The sequence below is a fragment of the Salmo salar genome, chromosome 03 (assembly GCF_965601325.2).
Source record: "Salmo salar chromosome 03, fSalSal1, whole genome shotgun sequence".
NCBI lineage: Eukaryota > Metazoa > Chordata > Actinopteri > Salmoniformes > Salmonidae > Salmo > Salmo salar.
In genome coordinates this window covers 92,361,334-92,382,954 of record NC_138293.1, presented here as the reverse complement: position 1 = coordinate 92,382,954, position 21,621 = coordinate 92,361,334, and the positions used below count along the sequence as shown (strand labels likewise).

General features: G+C 42.2%; 1 protein-coding gene across 1 annotated transcript in view; it reads left to right on the top strand.

The window, feature by feature from the left end:
• Positions 1-21,621, top strand: part of LOC106601986 (glycogen [starch] synthase, muscle) — a 38,943-nt gene that overhangs the window by 8,355 nt on the left and 8,967 nt on the right. The window contains exons 2-12 of the mRNA XM_014194429.3: positions 513-631; positions 2,524-2,705; positions 4,490-4,681; positions 6,690-6,875; positions 9,443-9,587; positions 9,834-9,951; positions 13,367-13,487; positions 14,851-14,957; positions 15,058-15,117; positions 15,570-15,762; positions 16,393-16,519. Of these exons, the coding sequence (XP_014049904.2) occupies positions 514-631; positions 2,524-2,705; positions 4,490-4,681; positions 6,690-6,875; positions 9,443-9,587; positions 9,834-9,951; positions 13,367-13,487; positions 14,851-14,957; positions 15,058-15,117; positions 15,570-15,762; positions 16,393-16,519 (1,549 nt within the window). The 5' untranslated portion in view covers position 513. The remainder of the gene's footprint in view (positions 1-512; positions 632-2,523; positions 2,706-4,489; positions 4,682-6,689; positions 6,876-9,442; positions 9,588-9,833; positions 9,952-13,366; positions 13,488-14,850; positions 14,958-15,057; positions 15,118-15,569; positions 15,763-16,392; positions 16,520-21,621) is intronic.

Sequence of the window (21,621 nt, the reverse complement as noted above, 5' to 3'; positions counted from 1 at the left end):
TCCTAACCAATGGTAACTTCTAAACCTCACCCCTTAATAACCTCGCTGACTCTACTCCTAACCAATGGTAACTTCTAAACCTCACCCCTTAACCTCGCTGACTCTACTCCTAACCAATGGTAACTTTTAAACCTCACCCCTTAACCTCGCTGACTCTACTCCTAACCAATGGTAACTTCTAAACCTCACCCCTTAACCTCGCTGACTCTACTCCTAACCAATGGTAACTTTTAAACCTCACCCCTTAACCTCGCTGACTCTACTCCTAACCAATGGTAACTTTTAAACCTCACCCCTTAACCTCGCTGACTCTACTCCTAACCAATGGTAACTTCTAAACCTCACTGACTCTACTCCTAACCCCATTTCATTTCCACCTCAATGATGACCCCTATGTCTAACTGTACATCTTCAGCTATTTTAGCTCTGCCAGCTAAATATACCCTTCCTTCCAAAAAACAATGTTTCTCTCATGACATGTCTAAACCATGTGTGTTGTTCTTCTTTCCCAGCATGCCTCTGGCTCGCAGCCTGTCCATCACCTCCCTGTCGGGGTTGGAGGAGTGGGATGAGGAGTTTGACCTGGAGGACGCTGTCCTCTTCGAGATCGCATGGGAGGTGGCTAACAAAGGTGTGTGTGTGGAACGACAGTATATTAGTAATAACTCTTGGTTCTGTGTGGAACGACAGTATATTAGTAATAACTCTTGGTTCTGTGTGGAACGACAGTATATAACTAATAACTCTTGGTTCTGTGTGGAACGACAGTATATTAGTAATAACTCTTGGTTCTGTGTGGAACGACAGTATATTAGTAATAACTCTTGGTTCTGCGTGGAACGACAGTATATTAGTAATAACTCTTGGTTCTGTGTGGAACGACAGTATATTAGTAATAACTCTTGGTTCTGTGTGGAACGACAGTATATTAGTAATAACTCTTGGTTCTGCGTGGAACGACAGTATATTAGTAATAACTCTTGGTTCTGCGTGGAACGACAGTATATTAGTAATAACTCTTGGTTCTGCGTGGAACGACAGTATATTAGTAATAACTCTTGGTTCTGCGTGGAACGACAGTATATTAGTAATAACTCTTGGTTCTGCGTGGAACGACAGTATATTAGTAATAACTCTTGGTTCTGCGTGGAACGACAGTATATTAGTAATAACTCTTGGTTCTGCGTGGAACGACAGTATATTAGTAATAACTCTTGGTTCTGTGTGGAACGACAGTATATTAGTAATAACTCTTGGTTCTGTGTGGAACGACAGTATATTAGTAATAACTCTTGGTTCTGTGTGGAACGACAGTATATTAGTAATAACTCTTGGTTCTGTGTGGAACGACAGTATATTAGTAATAACTCTTGGTTCTGTGTGGAACGACAGTATATAACTAATAACTCTTGGTTCTGCGTGGAACGACAGTATATAACTAATAACTCTTGGTTCTGCGTGGAACGACAGTATATTAGTAATAACTCTTGGTTCTGCGTGGAACGACAGTATATTAGTAATAACTCTTGGTTCTGCGTGGAACGACAGTATATTAGTAATAACTCTTGGTTCTGTGTGGAACGACAGTATATTAGTAATAACTCTTGGTTCTGTGTGGAACGACAGTATATTAGTAATAACTCTTGGTTCTGTGTGGAACGACAGTATATTAGTAATAACTCTTGGTTCTGCGTGGAACGACAGTATATTAGTAATAACTCTTGGTTCTGCGTGGAACGACAGTATATTAGTAATAACTCTTGGTTCTGCGTGGAACGACAGTATATTAGTAATAACTCTTGGTTCTGCGTGGAACGACAGTATATTAGTAATAACTCTTGGTTCTGCGTGGAACGACAGTATATTAGTAATAACTCTTGGTTCTGCGTGGAACGACAGTATATTAGTAATAACTCTTGGTTCTGCGTGGAACGACAGTATATTAGTAATAACTCTTGGTTCTGCGTGGAACGACAGTATATTAGTAATAACTCTTGGTTCTGCGTGGAACGACAGTATATTAGTAATAACTCTTGTTTCTGTGTGGAACGACAGTATATTAGTAATAACTCTTGGTTCTGCGTGGAACGACAGTATATTAGTAATAACTCTTGGTTCTGCGTGGAACGACAGTATATTAGTAATAACTCTTGGTTCTGTGTGGAACGACAGTATATTAGTAATAACTCTTGGTTCTGTGTGGAACGACAGTATATTAGTAATAACACTTGGTTCTGTGTGGAACGACAGTATATTAGTAATAACACTTGGTTCTGTGTGGAACGACAGTATATTAGTAATAACTCTTGGTTCTGTGTGGAACGACAGTATATTAGTAATAACTCTTGGTTCTGTGTGGAACGACAGTATATTAGTAATAACTCTTGGTTCTGTGTGGAACGACAGTATATTAGTAATAACTCTTGGTTCTGTGTGGAACGACAGTATATTAGTAATAACTCTTGGTTCTGTGTGGAACGACAGTATATTAGTAATAACTCTTGGTTCTGTGTGTCTGTGCAGTCGGTGGGATTTACACAGTGATCCAGACCAAAGCCCGTCTGACAGCAGAGGAATGGGGAGAAAACTATTTCCTGGTTGGTCCGTACGTGGAGAGTAACGTCCGCACCCAGGTGGAGCTGATCGAGCCCACCAACCCTGCCCTTAAGAGAGCCATAGACAAGATGAATTCCAGTGGATGTAAGGTACAGACCCACACAGAGACCCACACAGAGACCCACACAAGTTTGCTGGCACTATTAAAGGACTTAAAGGGGAAATCTGCAGTTGTTTCCTCCATTTTTGGACTTAAAAGTTAATATGTCCCCATTTTGATTCTTTAAGAATATAACTTATATAAATGCCTCATGAGCTTAGTTTAACTGTCGTACCCCACCACAACCCAAAATATAGAAGCTTTGCCCAAATGTTTGTAAACATAAACAAATACCATATAAATCAAACATGGTCCTTGCGTCCATAGCTCTGTCTGAGTTTGAGAGTGGTTACATTTCCCCAGCCCCACCCCTCAGCTTTTTACCAAACTGCAGATTGTCTCTTTAAAGGAGCTACGTGTAACATTAGCACCAACTAGCACCAACTAGCAGCAAAGGAGTATAAATCCATGAGACTTAAACTAACTTTTTAGAACCCAGTGTAAAGTTGCTAATTAGCATTTTTACCTCAACTAGCCTGTGTGTGTACAGCTTCCTAAATTACCATTGGTTCTCAATCGTGACGTTGACAACAATAGAAAAGAACATTAGCAATACATAACTTCACGTCCTTGCAATTGAAGTTTTTTGGGATTATGATGAGGTTAAAAGCAGTACTATGCCATTTCAGGCAATTCTAAGCAGTGTCCTTCAGTTTAAATTAAGTTTGAGTTACTTCATGACTTCAACCTTGCCTCAAAAGCCCCTGTGCGCCCCAAGACCCCACCTAACCCTGGTCCATGGCATTGGCCTTTCCCCAGGACACACACACACACACACACACACACACACACACACACACACACACACACACACACACACTAACCTTGTGGGGACACACAAGTCAGTCCCATTCAAAATCCTATTTTCCCTTACCCTAACCCTAGTTCCTAAACTTAATTCTAACCCTAGCACTAATTCTAACCTTAACCCTAAACCGCCTAGAAATAGTATTTGACCTCGTGGGGACTAACAAAATGTCCCCAGTTGGTCAAAAATAAATGTTTACTTCTGGTCCCCACAAGTATAGTTAAACACGTCCACACACACACACACACACACACACACACACACACACACACACACACACACACACACACACACACGTGTCCCTCTTTCTCTCTGTATTTATTTCACTCTATCCTTCACTGTCTGTCCTTGTCGTTCTAATCTCTGGTATTTCTGTTAAAAGGTTAAAGGCTGTATCAGTGTCAGACACACTGCTGTCTATTTCTGGTAGGCAGTCTGTAGCGTGTGTTTAGTGTGTGTGTGTGTAGTTCATATGTGTAAGTGTGTGTGCCATACTGAGTCACTCCTTGGCATTCTATTTGTGCAGGGTCATAGCAGTGCAGTGCACCATGGGAAAGCCCTGTGTGGTGAGGTCAGATCATTTGATTGGAGGAGAGCGATACTGTGTCCTAATCGTCCTTACTTGAGGACTGGAAGTTGTGGAACATTTGTGTAAATCATTGTGTAAGCTCCCTGTTCTTTGTGGTATAAACAACAGGACAATGTCTTTTAATTCTCTGTACTGGGCAACGACAAATAAACATGTACATGTCAAACACTCTAGGTCCAGACTGTGACCACATTGAAAACATGCTAGTTGAGTAACGACACTATGGCTAACAGCACCAGACCTTGTCTGGCTGGCTAGCGAGCTACTTTTAAAACACTGACCCCAGTCTCTCATTCTTACCCCTCCTCTCTCATTCACTCTCACCTTCACTCTCTCTCCGCCTCTCTCTCTCACCCGCCATCTCTCTTCACCCCAGGTGTACTTTGGTCGTTGGCTGATTGAGGGCAGTCCATACGTGGTGCTGATAGATGTGGCGTTCACGGCCTGGAACCTGGATAAGTGGAAAAAAGAGTTATGGGACAACTTCTCCATCGGGGTGCCCTGGTTCGACCGCGAGGCCAACGACGCCGTCCTCTTTGGCTTCTTGACCGCCTGGTTACTAGGAGAGGTGGGTTGCTGCCAGGGAGGGTCAGGGATAATGGGTTACTAGGAGAGGTGGGTTGATGTCAGGGATAATGGGTTACTAGGAGAGGTGGGTTGCTGCCAGGGAGGGTCAGGGATAATGGGTTACTAGGAGAGGTGGGTTGCTGCCAGGGAGGGTCAGGGATAATGGGTTACTAGGAGAGGTGGGTTGCTGCCAGGGAGGGTCAGGGATAATGGGTTACTAGGAGAGGTGGGTTACTGCCAGGGAGGGTCAGGGATAATGGGTTACTAGGAGAGGTGGGTTGCTGCCAGGGAGGGTCAGGGATAATGGGTTACTAGGAGAGCTGGGTTACTGCCAGGGAGGGTCAGGGATAATGGGTTACTAGGAGAGGTGGGTTGCTGCCAGGGAGGGTCAGGGATAATGGGTTACTAGGAGAAGTGGGTTGATGCCAGGGAAGGTCAGGGATAATGGGTTACTAGGAGAGGTGGGTTGCTGCCAGGGAGGGTCAGGGATAATGGGTTACTAGGAGAGGTGGGTTGATGCCAGGGAGGGTCAGGGATAATGGGTTGAATGGGGCTAAGGGGGGCGTGGCCTACACACTGCTCACTGTTATAACAGGGAAGTAGGTGGTTCTAGCCCAGTGGTCACCAACCCTTTCTGAGTCAAGATCATTTTCACAGTCAAAAATCAAGCTGAGATCTACTGCTCAGATTAATTTTTTTACATTAACCCACACAAACAGTTTAGTAGGAATGATGTTTGGGCAGTAGGCCTAATACATTATCACAGCATATTGGCTATATGAATGGCCTGCCAATATTGTTAATCAGACCATATTAGATTTCAAAACTCGAGCTTTGATAACAAAATAGATCAGTTGGTTTATCACTGTGGAGCATGAATTTAAATAATTTTTATTTTTATTTTACTGGACTGATGGTATCTGCATCTGATGGTCAACGAGGTCAAATCACCACGTCACTGATCTTCAGGTCGAAAGGTCGGAGCTCTAGAGAGATGCTCGAGTTTCCGACTTGGAATTCCGACTTGGATGACCGTTCAAAACGATTTTTCCCAACCACCTGTCACGGTTCCAGCTCTCTCCTTCCTTCGGTGAGACTGACCAGAAAGAGAGGACACCGTCTTCCACCTGATGGTGAAACTCGAGTCGCACCGCATCTGCCTCATGTACAAATTCATGTTGTTCCTATGACCAGAGAAAGTAAAATATTTCCTAATATTAAAATCGACACGACGAGCTGCTAATAATAATAAAACGCAGGGCTATCAATACTTGGCTACTCATTCATTGCAGCTGCAGCCCGAGCGGAAGTACGGAGAGGCGCATTTTGAAATGTGTTGAATAAAACAGTGACTGTGCTGAATATAAACTTAAACATGAACTCACTCATAAAAACAGCAGGACTTTTCTGTATTCGTTGACAGTCTCTCTGTGGTCATGGTTTTAAGTTATTCAATCTTACGTAGACTAGTAGCCTATTAAACTTGGATGTGGCCAGGGTCATGGAAGCTCTGTAGCTACGGTGATTTGAGCTATCCGATTGGGCAGCGCAGTAGGTGCACTCGATTTAGTCAGAGATTTGCCGGGTAGACAGTTTGTCTCATGGGAACACTTTGCGTACCCGGTGTTCAGGACTTTTGAATCAAGTGCACCTACCGGCAATGGCTTAACATGATTTAAAAAAAGGAGCTCACGCCTTTATCATTCGTTGGCTTTTCTACAGAAATATTTGGTGATCGACTAGGAATGCCTTGAAGATCGACCATTGCGATCGACCGGTTGGCGACCACTGTTCTAGCCAGATTAATAATGGCTTGTGTCAGTGAAGGTTGCAATTCATTAGTAACAGTATTCCATAGAAGGTTCTGTATTAACCCCACATTGTATGCTGGCCCATTATATTAACCCCCCATTGTCTTCCTCCAGAATGCTGGCCCATTATATTAACCCTACATTGTCCTCCTCCGGTATCCTGGCCCATTGTAGTAATCCCACATTGTCTTCCTCCAGTATGCAGCGCAGTGTGAGGAGCCTCCCCATATCCTGGCCCATTTCCATGAGTGGCTGGCAGGCCTGGGCCTGGCTCTATGCCGACAGAGACAGTTGCCCGTGGCAACCATCTTCACCACCCACGCCACCCTGCTGGGACGCTACCTATGTGCCGGCAGCGTGGACTTCTACAACAACCTTGCCGATGTGAGTGTGGGTATGTTTGTGTGTACACATGTGGTGATATCATGATCTGTGGTGTGTGTGTTGGTCAGGGTGGTGATGTCATGATCTGTGGTGTGTGTTGGTCAGGGTGGTGATGTCATGATCTGTGGTGTGTGTGTTGGTCAGGGTGGTGATGTCATGATCTGTGGTGTGTGTGTTGGTCAGGGTGGTGATGTCATGTTTACTATGTTCTGATTGTTCTGTCTTTGCATCTTCAGCATCATTCACAGGTAACTGACCTCACAGTAAGTTTTGTGGTTAATTCTAGGTTGTTTGAAAGTCAGTTGTATCACCCTAGCTAGTATATTTTGCCCTGATCCTAAATCAACCCCTTACCCGTAGTCCCCTACTTAGTATTCACTAGTGTAGATCTGAAAGGGAACTGTTATCAGATGATACCAAGCTGATGCTTCTAGAGTTAGTGGAGAACTGTTACCAGACTGATGATGCCAATCTGATGCTTCTAGAGTTAGTGGAGAACTGTTACCAGACTGATGATACCAATCTGATGCTTCTAGAGTTAGTGGAGAACTGTTACCAGACTGATGATGCCAATCTGATGCTTCTAGAGTTAGTGGAGAACTGTTACCAGACTGATGATGCCAATCTGATGCTTCTAGAGTTAGTGGAGAACTGTTACCAGATGATACCAATCAGATGCTTCAGAGTTAGTGGAGAACTGTTACCAGATGATACCAATCAGATGCTTCTAGAGTTAGTGGAGAACTGTTACCAGATGATACCAATCTGATGCTTCTAGAGTTAGTGGAGAACTGTTACCAGACTGATGATGCCAAGCTTATGCTTCTAGAGTTAGTGGAGAACTGTTATCAGACTGATGATACCAATCTGATGCTTCTAGAGTTAGTGGAGAACTGTTACCAGACTGATGATGCCAATCTGATGCTTCTAGAGTTAGTGGAGAACTGTTATCAGACTGATGATGCCAATCTGATGCTTCTAGAGTTAGTGGAGAACTGTTATCAGACTGATGATACCAATCTGATGCTTCTAGAGTTAGTGGAGAACTGTTACCAGACTGATGATGCCAAGCTGATGCTTCTAGAGTTAGTGGAGAACTGTTACCAGACTGATGATACCAATCTGATGCTTCTAGAGTTAGTGGAGAACTGTTACCAGACTGATGATGCCAATCTGATGCTTCTAGAGTTAGTGGAGAACTGTTACCAGACTGATGATGCCAATCTGATGCTTCTAGAGTTAGTGGAGAACTGTTACCAGACTGATGATACCAATCTGATGCTTCTAGAGTTAGTGGAGAACTGTTACCAGACTGATGATACCAATCTGATGCTTCTAGAGTTAGTGGAGAACTGTTACCAGACTGATGATACCAATCTGATGCTTCTAGAGTTAGTGGAGAACTGTTACCAGACTGATGATACCAATCTGATGCTTCTAGAGTTAGTGGAGAACTGTTACCAGACTGATGATGCCAATCTGATGCTTCTAGAGTTAGTGGAGAACTGTTACCAGATGATACCAATGAGATGCTTCAGAGTTAGTGGAGAACTGTTACCAGATGATACCAATCAGATGCTTCTAGAGTTAGTGGAGAACTGTTACCAGACTGATGATGCCAATCTGATGCTTCTAGAGTTAGTGGAGAACTGTTACCAGACTGATGATGCCAATCTGATGCTTCTAGAGTTAGTGGAGAACTGTTACCAGACTGATGATGCCAATCTGATGCTTCTAGAGTTAGTGGAGAACTGTTACCAGATGATACCAATCAGATGCTTCAGAGTTAGTGGAGAACTGTTACCAGATGATACCAATCAGATGCTTCTAGAGTTAGTGGAGAACTGTTATCAGACTGATGATACCAATCTGATGCTTCTAGAGTTAGTGGAGAACTGTTACCAGACTGATGATGCCAATCTGATGCTTCTAGAGTTAGTGGAGAACTGTTACCAGACTGATGATGCCAATCTGATGCTTCTAGAGTTAGTGGAGAACTGTTACCAGATGATACCAATCAGATGCTTCAGAGTTAGTGGAGAACTGTTACCAGACTGATGATACCAATCAGATGCTTCAGAGTTAGTGGAGAACTGTTACCAGACTGATGATACCAATCAGATGCTTCAGAGTTAGTGGAGAACTGTTACCAGACTGATGATACCAATCTGATCCTTCCAGAGTTACACAAGTGTGTGGAAGGTGGGGCGGGCAGGACCGTAGCATTTTAATCATGTTGGTTTTTAGCATCTAGTCTGTCCTGTTTCATCGACCCTGGATTACTCCACTAAAACAGTGAAAGCACTTATTTAATGTGCTATTTACTTGACCCACGACTGCTGAACGTTGTGGATCAGTGTCTCCCAGCCTCTTCACCATAGCCACTACTCTAGATCAGACAGGATTGGATAGGCTTTGTTTTATGATAAAAAATCATTGTGAATACATTTTCTTGCAAGTTATTTATTCAATTAACTATCTCATAGTAGGTAATAGCTTAATCTTGTCTTGGTGAGTGGAATTGATGATTTGGAATTGTCTTCTCGCTCTGTGTCTCTCTGTCTCAGTTCAACGTGGATAAGGAGGCGGGGGATAGACAGATCTACCATCGGTATTGTCTGGAGCGGACAGCGGCGCGCTGCGCTCATGTCTTCACCACCGTCTCTCAGATCACAGCCGTTGAGGCAGAGCACCTGCTAAAGAGGAAACCAGGTGTGTTTGTGCTGTGTGCATGCCTGTCACAGGAATTCCTCTCAAACCTTTTAACTTCTTTGTTTGTTCTTAGTTGACTGTCTGGCTAACCTCTCCTGTTATCTCTACCTCTCCTCTCTTGTTATCTCTACCTCTCTTCTCCTGTTCTTTCTCTACCTCTCCTCTCCTGTTCTTTCTCTGCCTCGCCTGTCCTGTTCTCTCTCTCTCCCTCTCTCTCTTCTTCTCCCCCGCCACCACACCCCACAGACATAATCACCCCTAACGGGCTGAATGTGAAGAAGTTCTCTGCCATGCATGAGTTCCAGAACCTGCACGCCCAGAGCAAGAACCGTATCCAGGAGTTCATCAGAGGTCACTTCTATGGGTCAGTGGGGTCACCACCCAAACACAAATATACTATATATACATACTGCTGACCCACTGGGCACAGATGTCATTTCAATATCTATTTCTGATTGTCAATATGTTGAGTTATCAACTAATGCGATTTCAACAAAACATGATCACCATCACATTGGATTTAGGTTAAGTTGGGTGAAAAAAAACAAGAAATTCCCTTATGTTGATGACTTTTTTTGTTGATTCAACATGATCACATTTGTTTTGTTTAAATGATGTGGAAACAATGTTGATTCAACCAGTTTTTGCCCAGTGATGGGAGTGTTACCTCTTGGCCTCTTCAGCAGGGGTACTATGGGTACTGTCATATTAATAGACAACCCTAGAAACAGCCTGTTGCTAGAACCTAATTGACACGATCATTTTCAGGGTTTGAAACTGTGACCAAAACAGTCACATTTGCGACCTTTTGAATTGGCAGTGAGAGACACATTTTGAATTCGCAGTGAGAGACACATTTTGAATTGGCAGTGAGAGACACATTTTGAATTGGCAGTGAGAGACACATTTTGAATTGGCAGTGAGAGACACATTTTGAATTGGCAGTGAGAGACACATTTTGAATTGGCAGTGAGAGACACATTTTGAATTGGCAGTGAGAGACACATTTTGAATTGGCAGTGAGAGACGCATTTTGAATTGGCAGTGAGAGACGCATTTTGAATTGGCAGTGAGAGACGCATTTTGAATTGGCAGTGAGAGACGCATTTTGAATTGGCAGTGAGAGACGCATTTTGAATTGGCAGTGAGAGACGCATTTTGAATTGGCAGTGAGAGACGCATTTTGAATTGGCAGTGAGAGACGCATTTTGAATTGGCAGTGAGAGACGCATTTTGAATTGGCAGTGCGAGACGCATTTTGAATTGGCAGTGGAGACGCATTTTGAATTGGCAGTGCGACACACATTTTGAATTGGCAGTGCGACACACATTTTGAATTGGCAGTGCGACACACATTTTGAATTGGCAGTGCGACACACATTTTGAATTGGCAGTGCGACACACATTTTGAATTGGCAGTGCGACACACATTTTGAATTGGCAGTGCGACACACATTTTGAATTGGCAGTGCGACACACATTTTGAATTGGCAGTGCGACACACATTTTGAATTGGCAGTGCGACACACATTTTGAATTGGTCTCAGGGGTGTCAGTGACGTTTTTTTACCTGGTCACATTAGTTTTGGGTTAACAATGATCTTTTTTTTATCATGATTTATTCAAACCGTAATGTGCAATTGACCAAAAATAAACCAACTTTCTGAAGAGGCAACATCGTCACGGGAATTCCCTGTCTGTGTGTGTCAGGACTCGACATACAGGGGTTTAGAAACCCTTCATCACTGGAAAACATATTTTAATAATGCCATTTTTATTAATCTAGGCTATATCATTTATTTAAAAAAAACGGATTCTCAAAGCGTTTCGTTCGTTATGTCGATTATTTATCACACGCGCTGCACACAGCCTATAGATAATCTGATGCGCAGAAAGAGCGCGCAGCTCTGAAACAGCTGGTTGTTGTGTTGAGGAAAGCAGTAGGAAAGAGGTTACACGTTAAATCTACCAGTAAATGTTAAGGCCAGAATGGTTGTGCAACCCAGGTAAAACGTTCCAAGTCTTGTTTGAATATTGGCGATGCGCAATCCAGTCATCATGGAATAGCCTACCTTGAAAATCAGACGTTTCTTCTAGACTATTTGGTTGTTGAAGTCATTGGTTATGGTAGCCGATTTACAACTTCTACTGCTCCAACAGAATTATTACGGGATTTCATTTTGGATCCGTTTTTATGAGGGATTCAGGTGCTTTCGATTGTTTCCCGCTGTTTCAATTGAAGTCTGTTGCAGTAAAACCATATGCGGTTATTATGAGAAAGATGACATCGAATGTTTGCTTCAACTAGTTTTTTTATACAAAGCGTTCCATTACAAACGGAACCCGGTTTTTGGTCGCTTTCTAGTTTTAAAACATGGTACAAGAACTCAACACGGGGGTCCCGAGTGGCGCAGCGGTCTAAGACGAGGCAACTCAGTGCTAGAGGTGCCAATACAGACACCTTGGTTCGATTCCAGGCTGTATCACAACCGTCCATGATTGGGAGTCCCATAGGGCGGCGCACAATTGGCCCAGCGTCGTCCGGGTTTGGCCGGTGTAGGCCGTCATTGTAAATAACAATTTGTTCTTAACTGACTTGCCTAATTAAATAAAGGTTCACTTTTTTTTTAAAGTGGTGAGACTGACTAGCTACCACATGGACAGACTTCATTAGTGTGTTTGTTTCGGGAGCATGCTGTCTATGTAGTCAGACAATGTCCACATTATTGTGACATTTTAGAATGTAAAAGTCATGTGAATGTCAATATATAATACTATTGGTTAGGCCTATTAAAAAAAAAAAAAAATAGTATTATTCATAGTGGAAATGCATACTTTTTGGGGGATTTTTTTCTATAGGCTATTACAACAATAACATAAAAGATAGCTCCTTTAAAATTTGCCTACAATTTAAGTGCTTGAAAAAGTAATTTTAAAGTCCTTGAATTTGACTTGCCAATGTCTGTATGAACCCTGTATAGGCGACTTGCTCAGCCCACAAATGAAATCTAAAATCACCTGCTGTCAGATCTGGTATGTTATTCTTCGGGCCGGTAGCTTTCAGTTGGAACTGGCCCAGTGTGTCTCGCAAATGTACCTGAATGTCAAGCCCTGCTGTGTGCTTAGCTGTTAGACTATCATTAGCATCGCTAACTGTTTTCGGGTTGATGGAAAGACAATTAAAAGATAAATACAAAGTAGCCTATGACTACCTGGAAGAATCATGACTATTTGCATCAATCCAGTGGCCATTGTTTTGAAAAGTGCATCACAAGTAAGCTATAGAAACACAACTAGCCAAACTGTCTGGCTGGTGCTCACCTGAATTAAAGGGTAACTACACACACACACACACACACACACACACACACACACACACACACACAAAGAACTTGCTTGCTGACATTCTGGGACAGTATCAACAGTGTACTAATTAAACAAATGCCAAAATATAGTTTGAGTGGTATTTTCCTTTAATTTGCTAAGATTCTCAATCTCGTTATCTAATTCTAGATACCCCAACCTTCATTTTAATGCTTTAAATCTTGATTATGGAGAACAAGGGAATACATGAATGATGTGGTTGGATGAGGGTTGGGGTCAGTTCCATTTCAATTCAGGAAATAACCTGAATTCCAATTTCAATTCTCATAGAGAAGCATTGAGGACTGAATTGAAATGAAATTGACCCCAACCCTGGTCTGGACATGTGGTCAGGTGATGTCAGGATTGCATCATTTGGTCTGATCTTGAATGGTTGTTGTTGTCCCACCCGCCAGGCACCTGGACTTCAACCTGGACAAGTGTCTGTTCCTGTTCATCGCTGGGAGGTACGAGTTCAGCAACAAAGGGGCTGATATCTTCTTGGAGGCTTTGGCCAGACTCAACTATCTACTGAGAGTAAGCTGTGTGTGTCCAGCACTGTGTGTGTGTGTGTGTGTGTGTGTGTACACGTGTATCAGAGGATGTGTGGGCATTCGGAAAGTATTCAGACGCCTCAACTTTTTCCACATTTTGTTACATTACAGCCTTATTCTAAAATAGATTTTTTTTTTAATCCCTCATCATTCTACACACAATACCCCATAAGGACATAGCAAAAACAGGTTTTTAGACATTTTTGCAAATCTATTACAAAAACAAAAAATTATATCAAATTTACATAAGTCTTCAGACCCTTTACTCAGTACTTTGTTGAAGCACCTTTTCAGCGATTACAGCCTTGAATCTTCTTGGGTTTGACGCAACAAGCTTGGTACACATGTATTTGGGGAGTTTCTCCCATTCTTCTCTGCAGATCCTCTCAAGCTCTGACAGGTTGGATGGGGAGTATCGCTGCACAGTTATTTTCAGGTCTCTCCAGAGACGTTCGATTTGGTTCAAGTCCGGGCTCTGGCAGGGCCACTCAAGGACATTCAGAGACTTGTCCTGAAGCCACTCCTGCGTTGTCTTGGCTGTGTGCTTAGGGCTGTTGTCTTGTTGGAATCTTCTCCCCAGTCTGATGTCCTGAGCGCTCTGGAGCAGGTTTTCATCAAGGATCCCTCTGTACTTTGCTCCGTTCATCTTTCCCTCATTCCTGACTAGTCTCCCAGTCCCTGCTGCTGAAAAACATCCCCACAGCAGGATGCTGCCACCACCATGCTTCACTGTAGGGATGGTGCCAGGTTTCCTCCAGACGTGACACTTCGCATTCAGGCCAAAGAGTTCAATCTTGGTTTCATCAGACCAGAGAATCCTGTCTCAGAGCTCTACAAACAATTTCTTTGACCTCATGGCTTGGTTTTTGCTCTGACATGCACTGTCATCTGTGGGACCATATATAGACAGGTGTGTGTCTTTCTAAATCATGTCCAATCAGTTGAATTTACTACAGGTGGACTTGAATCAAGTTACAGAAACATCTCAAGGATGATCAATGGAAACAGGATGCACCTGAGCTCAATTTCGAGTCTCATGGCAAAGGCTCTGAATACTTATGAAAATAAGGTATTTTGTAAAAAATAAATGTTTTATACATTTGCAAACATTTCTACAAACCTGTTTTCACTTTGTCATTATGGGTTATTGTGTTTTTTTAATCCATTTTAGAATAAGGCTGTAACGTAACAAAATGTGGAAAAAATTCAAGGGATCTGAATACTTTCTGAATGTGCCTGTGTGAGTGTACATACCCATTGTCTACCAGCCTGTCTGTCGGTTAGTTAGATGTATTCAAGAATCTTGCAGGTATTTACTCCCTCCCTGCCTCCTCTCTCTCCCTCAGGTCAACCACAGCGATGTGACTGTCGTTGCGTTCTTCATCATGCCTGCGCGGACCAACAACTTCAACGTGGAGACGCTGAAAGGCCAAGCAGTCAGGAAGCAGCTTTGGTAATGACAACACCATCATGGCTGTTTCCATGTGAGAAAAATAAGAAAACATATTTATAGTGACTAATAACTTGACTTTGTTTTAACATCCTCATGGCAGGGATACAGCTCAAACTGTGAAAGAACGCTTCGGAAAGAAACTTTATGAATCACTGCTGGTGTAAGTGGACCTCTATGAATCCCCATTTGTGCTGTTAAACTACCAGTACAAGAACTGTCCTGTAAACCCATATCAATCACTGTCCTGTAAAACCCATATGAATCACTGTCTTGTAAACCCATATCAATCACTGTCCTGTAAACCCATATCAATCACTGTCCTGTAAACCCATATCAATCACTGTCCTGTAAACCCATATCAATCACTGTCCTGTAAACCCATATCAATCACTGTCCTGTAAACCCATATCAATCACTGTCCTGTAAACCATTATTACTGTAAGAGAATTTCTATAGACTACAGTTTGTATGAATGACTTTGTGTTAGTTAAAGAGAAGGGAAACCCACATACATTTGATTCATGCTTGTGTCTGTCTCTTGGCCTTCATCAGAGCTTTAGTGCTAGTTTGTATTTTACACCCTTAGTAAAATCTACCTTTGTGCTGGATTAGTGGGCAGTTGCCAGACGTGTCCAAGATGCTGGACAAGGATGACTTCACCATGATGAAGCGTGCCATCTTTGCCACCCAGAGGCAGTGCCAGCCTCCCATCTGTACCCACAACATGCTGGAGGACAGCAACGACCCCATCCTCACTTGCATTCGCCGCATCGGCCTGTTCAACAGCTCTGCCGACCGTGTCAAGGTAGATTGATTGATTGAATTGATTAGATGATTAAAAGTATTAGGCAGCTCCAGCTGGAGACGACGTTACATAGCCTATGTCAACAATTCAGCTGGAGACGACGTTACATAGCCTATGTCAACAATTCAGCTGGAGACGACGTTACATAGCCTATGTCAACAATTCAGCTGGAGACGACGTTACATAGCCTATGTCAACAATTCAGCTGGAGACGACGTTACATAGCCTATGTCAACAATTTCCAGGATAAAAACACAAAGGCCAGAGGCTCATTGCCATTGTGTCCTCATTTGCTAGTGAGATGGCATGTGGGCCATAATGACACTTTACAAATACATAACCGTCACACTGTGCTCCGCTCTGGTCCCTCCCATCACATAAATGTCATTCCTATAACACTATCCTACTACTGATACACAGGCTAGTCTGGACTAGAAACCATTACCCAGCCCTCTGCAGAGCTGGGGGTCAAATGGGTTCAACTGCTTCAAAATAATTCCTCTCTTCCCCTTCTTCTGATTGGAAGACGTGTAAAACTGGTGTAAATAATATGGCGAAAGTGCATCTCTTTCATCTGGTCAACTCTGTCCTCATCCCCTGCCTCATTTGTGCTTCCCATCATCCTTTTAGGTGATCTTCCACCCAGAGTTCCTCTCCTCCACCTCTCCCCTCCTGCCGATGGATTATGAAGAGTTTGTAAGAGGCTGCCATCTTGGAGTGTTCCCCTCTTACTATGAACCATGGGGATATACACCAGGTAGACTCTTATAGATACTATGAACCACCAGGTAGACTCTTATAGATACTATGAACCATGGGGATATACACCAGGTAGACTCTTATAGATACTATGAACCATGGGGATATACACCAGGTATACTCTTATAGATACTATGAACCACCAGGTAGACTCTTATAGATACTATGAACCATGGGGATATACACCAGGTAGACTCTTATCGATACTATGAACCACCAGGTAGACTCTTATAGATACTATGAACCATGGGGATATACACCAGGTAGACTCTTATAGATACTATGAACCACCAGGTAGACTGTTATAGATACTATGAACCATGGGGATATACACCAGGTAGACTCTTATAGATACTATGAACCACCAGGTAGACTGTTATAGATACTACGAACCACCAGGTAGACTCTTATAGATACTATGAACCACCAGGTAGACTCTTTTATAGATACTATGAACCATGGGGATATACACCAGGTAGACTCTTATAGATACTACGAACCACCAGGTAGACTGTTATAGATACTACGAACCACCAGGTAGACTGTTATAGATACTATGAACCATGGGGATATACACCAGGTAGACTGTTATAGATACTATGAACCACCAGGTAGACTGTTATAGATACTATGAACCACCAGGTAGACTCTTATAGATACTATGAACCACCAGGTAGACTCTTATAGATACTACCAACCATGGGGATATACACCAGGTAGAGTCTTATAGATACTATGAACCATGGGGATATACACCAGGTAGACTCTTATAGATACTATGAACCATGGGGATATACACCAGGTAGAGTCTTATAGATACTATGAACCATGGTGATATACACCAGGTAGAGTCTTATAGATACTATGAACCACCAGGTAGACTCTTATAGATACTATGAACCATGGGGATATACACCAGGTAGACTCTTATAGATACTATGAACCACCAGGTAGACTGTTATAGATACTATGAACCATGGGGATATACACCAGGTAGACTCTTATAGATACTATGAACCACCAGGTAGACTCTTATAGATACTACGAACCATGGGGATATACACCAGGTAGAGTCTTATAGATACTATGAACCATGGGGATATACACCAGGTAGACTCTTATAGATACTACGAACCATGGGGATATACACCAGGTAGACTCTTATAGATACTATGAACCACCAGGTAGACTGTTATAGATACTACGAACCACCAGGTAGACTCTTATAGATACTATGAACCACCAGGTAGACTCTTATAGATACTATGAACCATGGGGATATACACCAGGTAGAGTCTTATAGATACTACGAACCATGGAGATATACACCAGGTAGAGTCTTATAGATACTATGAACCACCAGGTAGACTCTTATAGATACTACGAACCATGGAGATATACACCAGGTAGACTCTTATAGATACTATGAACCATGGGGATATACACCAGGTAGACTCTTATAGATACTATGAACCATGGGGATATACACCAGGTAGACTCTTATAGATACTACGAACCATGGGGATATACACCAGGTAGAGTCTTATAGATACTATGAACCACCAGGTAGACTCTTATAGATACTACGAACCATGGGGATATACACCAGGTAGACTCTTATAGATACTATGAACCACCAGGTAGACTCTTATAGATACTATGAACCATGGGGATATACACCAGGTAGACTCTTATAGATACTATGAACCACCAGGTAGACTGTTATAGATACTACGAACCATGGAGATATACACCAGGTAGAGTCTTATAGATACTATGAACCACCAGGTAGACTCTTATAGATACTACGAACCATGGAGATATACACCAGGTAGACTCTTATAGATACTATGAACCATGGGGATATACACCAGGTAGACTCTTATAGATACTATGAACCATGGGGATATACACCAGGTAGACTCTTATAGATACTACGAACCATGGGGATATACACCAGGTAGACTCTTATAGATACTATGAACCACCAGGTAGACTCTTATAGATACTACGAACCACCAGGTAGAGTCTTATAGATACTATGAACCATGGGGATATACACCAGGTAGACTCTTATAGATACTATGAACCATGGGGATATACACCAGGTAGACTCTTATAGATACTATGAACCACCAGGTAGACTCTTATAGATACTACGAACCATGGGGATATACACCAGGTAGACTCTTATAGATACTATGAACCACCAGGTAGACTCTTATAGATACTACGAACCATGGGGATATACACCAGGTAGACTCTTATAGATACTATGAACCATGGAGATATACACCAGGTAGACTCTTATAGATACTATGAACCACCAGGTAGACTCTTATAGATACTATGAACCATGGGGATATACACCAGGTAGACTCTTATAGATACTATGAACCACCAGGTAGACTGTTATAGATACTATGAACCATGGGGATATACACCAGGTAGACTCTTATAGATACTATGAACCACCAGGTAGACTCTTATAGATACTACGAACCATGGGGATATACACCAGGTAGAGTCTTATAGATACTATGAACCATGGGGATATACACCAGGTAGACTCTTATAGATACTACGAACCATGGGGATATACACCAGGTAGACTCTTATAGATACTATGAACCACCAGGTAGACTGTTATAGATACTACGAACCACCAGGTAGACTCTTATAGATACTATGAACCACCAGGTAGACTCTTATAGATACTATGAACCATGGGGATATACACCAGGTAGAGTCTTATAGATACTACGAACCATGGAGATATACACCAGGTAGAGTCTTATAGATACTATGAACCACCAGGTAGACTCTTATAGATACTACGAACCATGGAGATATACACCAGGTAGACTCTTATAGATACTATGAACCATGGGGATATACACCAGGTAGACTCTTATAGATACTATGAACCATGGGGATATACACCAGGTAGACTCTTATAGATACTACGAACCATGGGGATATACACCAGGTAGAGTCTTATAGATACTATGAACCACCAGGTAGACTCTTATAGATACTACGAACCATGGGGATATACACCAGGTAGACTCTTATAGATACTATGAACCACCAGGTAGACTCTTATAGATACTATGAACCATGGGGATATACACCAGGTAGACTCTTATAGATACTATGAACCACCAGGTAGACTGTTATAGATACTACGAACCATGGAGATATACACCAGGTAGAGTCTTATAGATACTATGAACCACCAGGTAGACTCTTATAGATACTACGAACCATGGAGATATACACCAGGTAGACTCTTATAGATACTATGAACCATGGGGATATACACCAGGTAGACTCTTATAGATACTATGAACCATGGGGATATACACCAGGTAGACTCTTATAGATACTACGAACCATGGGGATATACACCAGGTAGACTCTTATAGATACTATGAACCACCAGGTAGACTCTTATAGATACTACGAACCACCAGGTAGAGTCTTATAGATACTATGAACCATGGGGATATACACCAGGTAGACTCTTATAGATACTATGAACCATGGGGATATACACCAGGTAGACTCTTATAGATACTATGAACCACCAGGTAGACTCTTATAGATACTACGAACCATGGGGATATACACCAGGTAGACTCTTATAGATACTATGAACCACCAGGTAGACTCTTATAGATACTACGAACCATGGGGATATACACCAGGTAGACTCTTATAGATACTATGAACCATGGAGATATACACCAGGTAGACTCTTATAGATACTATGAACCACCAGGTAGACTCTTATAGATACTATGAACCATGGGGATATACACCAGGTATACTCTTATAGATACTATGAACCACCAGGTAGACTCTTATAGATACTATGAACCATGGGGATATACACCAGGTAGACTCTTATCGATACTATGAACCACCAGGTAGACTCTTATAGATACTATGAACCATGGGGATATACACCAGGTAGACTCTTATAGATACTATGAACCACCAGGTAGACTCTTATAGATACTACGAACCATGGGGATATACACCAGGTAGAGTCTTATAGATACTATGAACCATGGGGATATACACCAGGTAGACTCTTATAGATACTACGAACCATGGGGATATACACCAGGTAGACTCTTATAGATACTATGAACCACCAGGTAGACTGTTATAGATACTACGAACCACCAGGTAGACTCTTATAGCTACTATGAACCACCAGGTAGACTCTTATAGATACTATGAACCATGGGGATATACACCAGGTAGAGTCTTATAGATACTACGAACCATGGAGATATACACCAGGTAGAGTCTTATAGATACTATGAACCACCAGGTAGACTCTTATAGATACTACGAACCATGGAGATATACACCAGGTAGACTCTTATAGATACTATGAACCATGGGGATATACACCAGGTAGACTCTTATAGATACTACGAACCATGGGGATATACACCAGGTAGAGTCTTATAGATACTATGAACCATGGGGATATACACCAGGTAGACTCTTATAGATACTACGAACCATGGGGATATACACCAGGTAGACTCTTATAGATACTATGAACCACCAGGTAGACTGTTATAGATACTACGAACCACCAGGTAGACTCTTATAGATACTATGAACCACCAGGTAGACTCTTATAGATACTATGAACCATGGGGATATACACCAGGTAGAGTCTTATAGATACTACGAACCATGGAGATATACACCAGGTAGAGTCTTATAGATACTATGAACCACCAGGTAGACTCTTATAGATACTACGAACCATGGAGATATACACCAGGTAGACTCTTATAGATACTATGAACCATGGGGATATACACCAGGTAGACTCTTATAGATACTATGAACCATGGGGATATACACCAGGTAGACTCTTATAGATACTACGAACCATGGGGATATACACCAGGTAGAGTCTTATAGATACTATGAACCACCAGGTAGACTCTTATAGATACTACGAACCATGGGGATATACACCAGGTAGACTCTTATAGATACTATGAACCACCAGGTAGACTCTTATAGATACTATGAACCATGGGGATATACACCAGGTAGACTCTT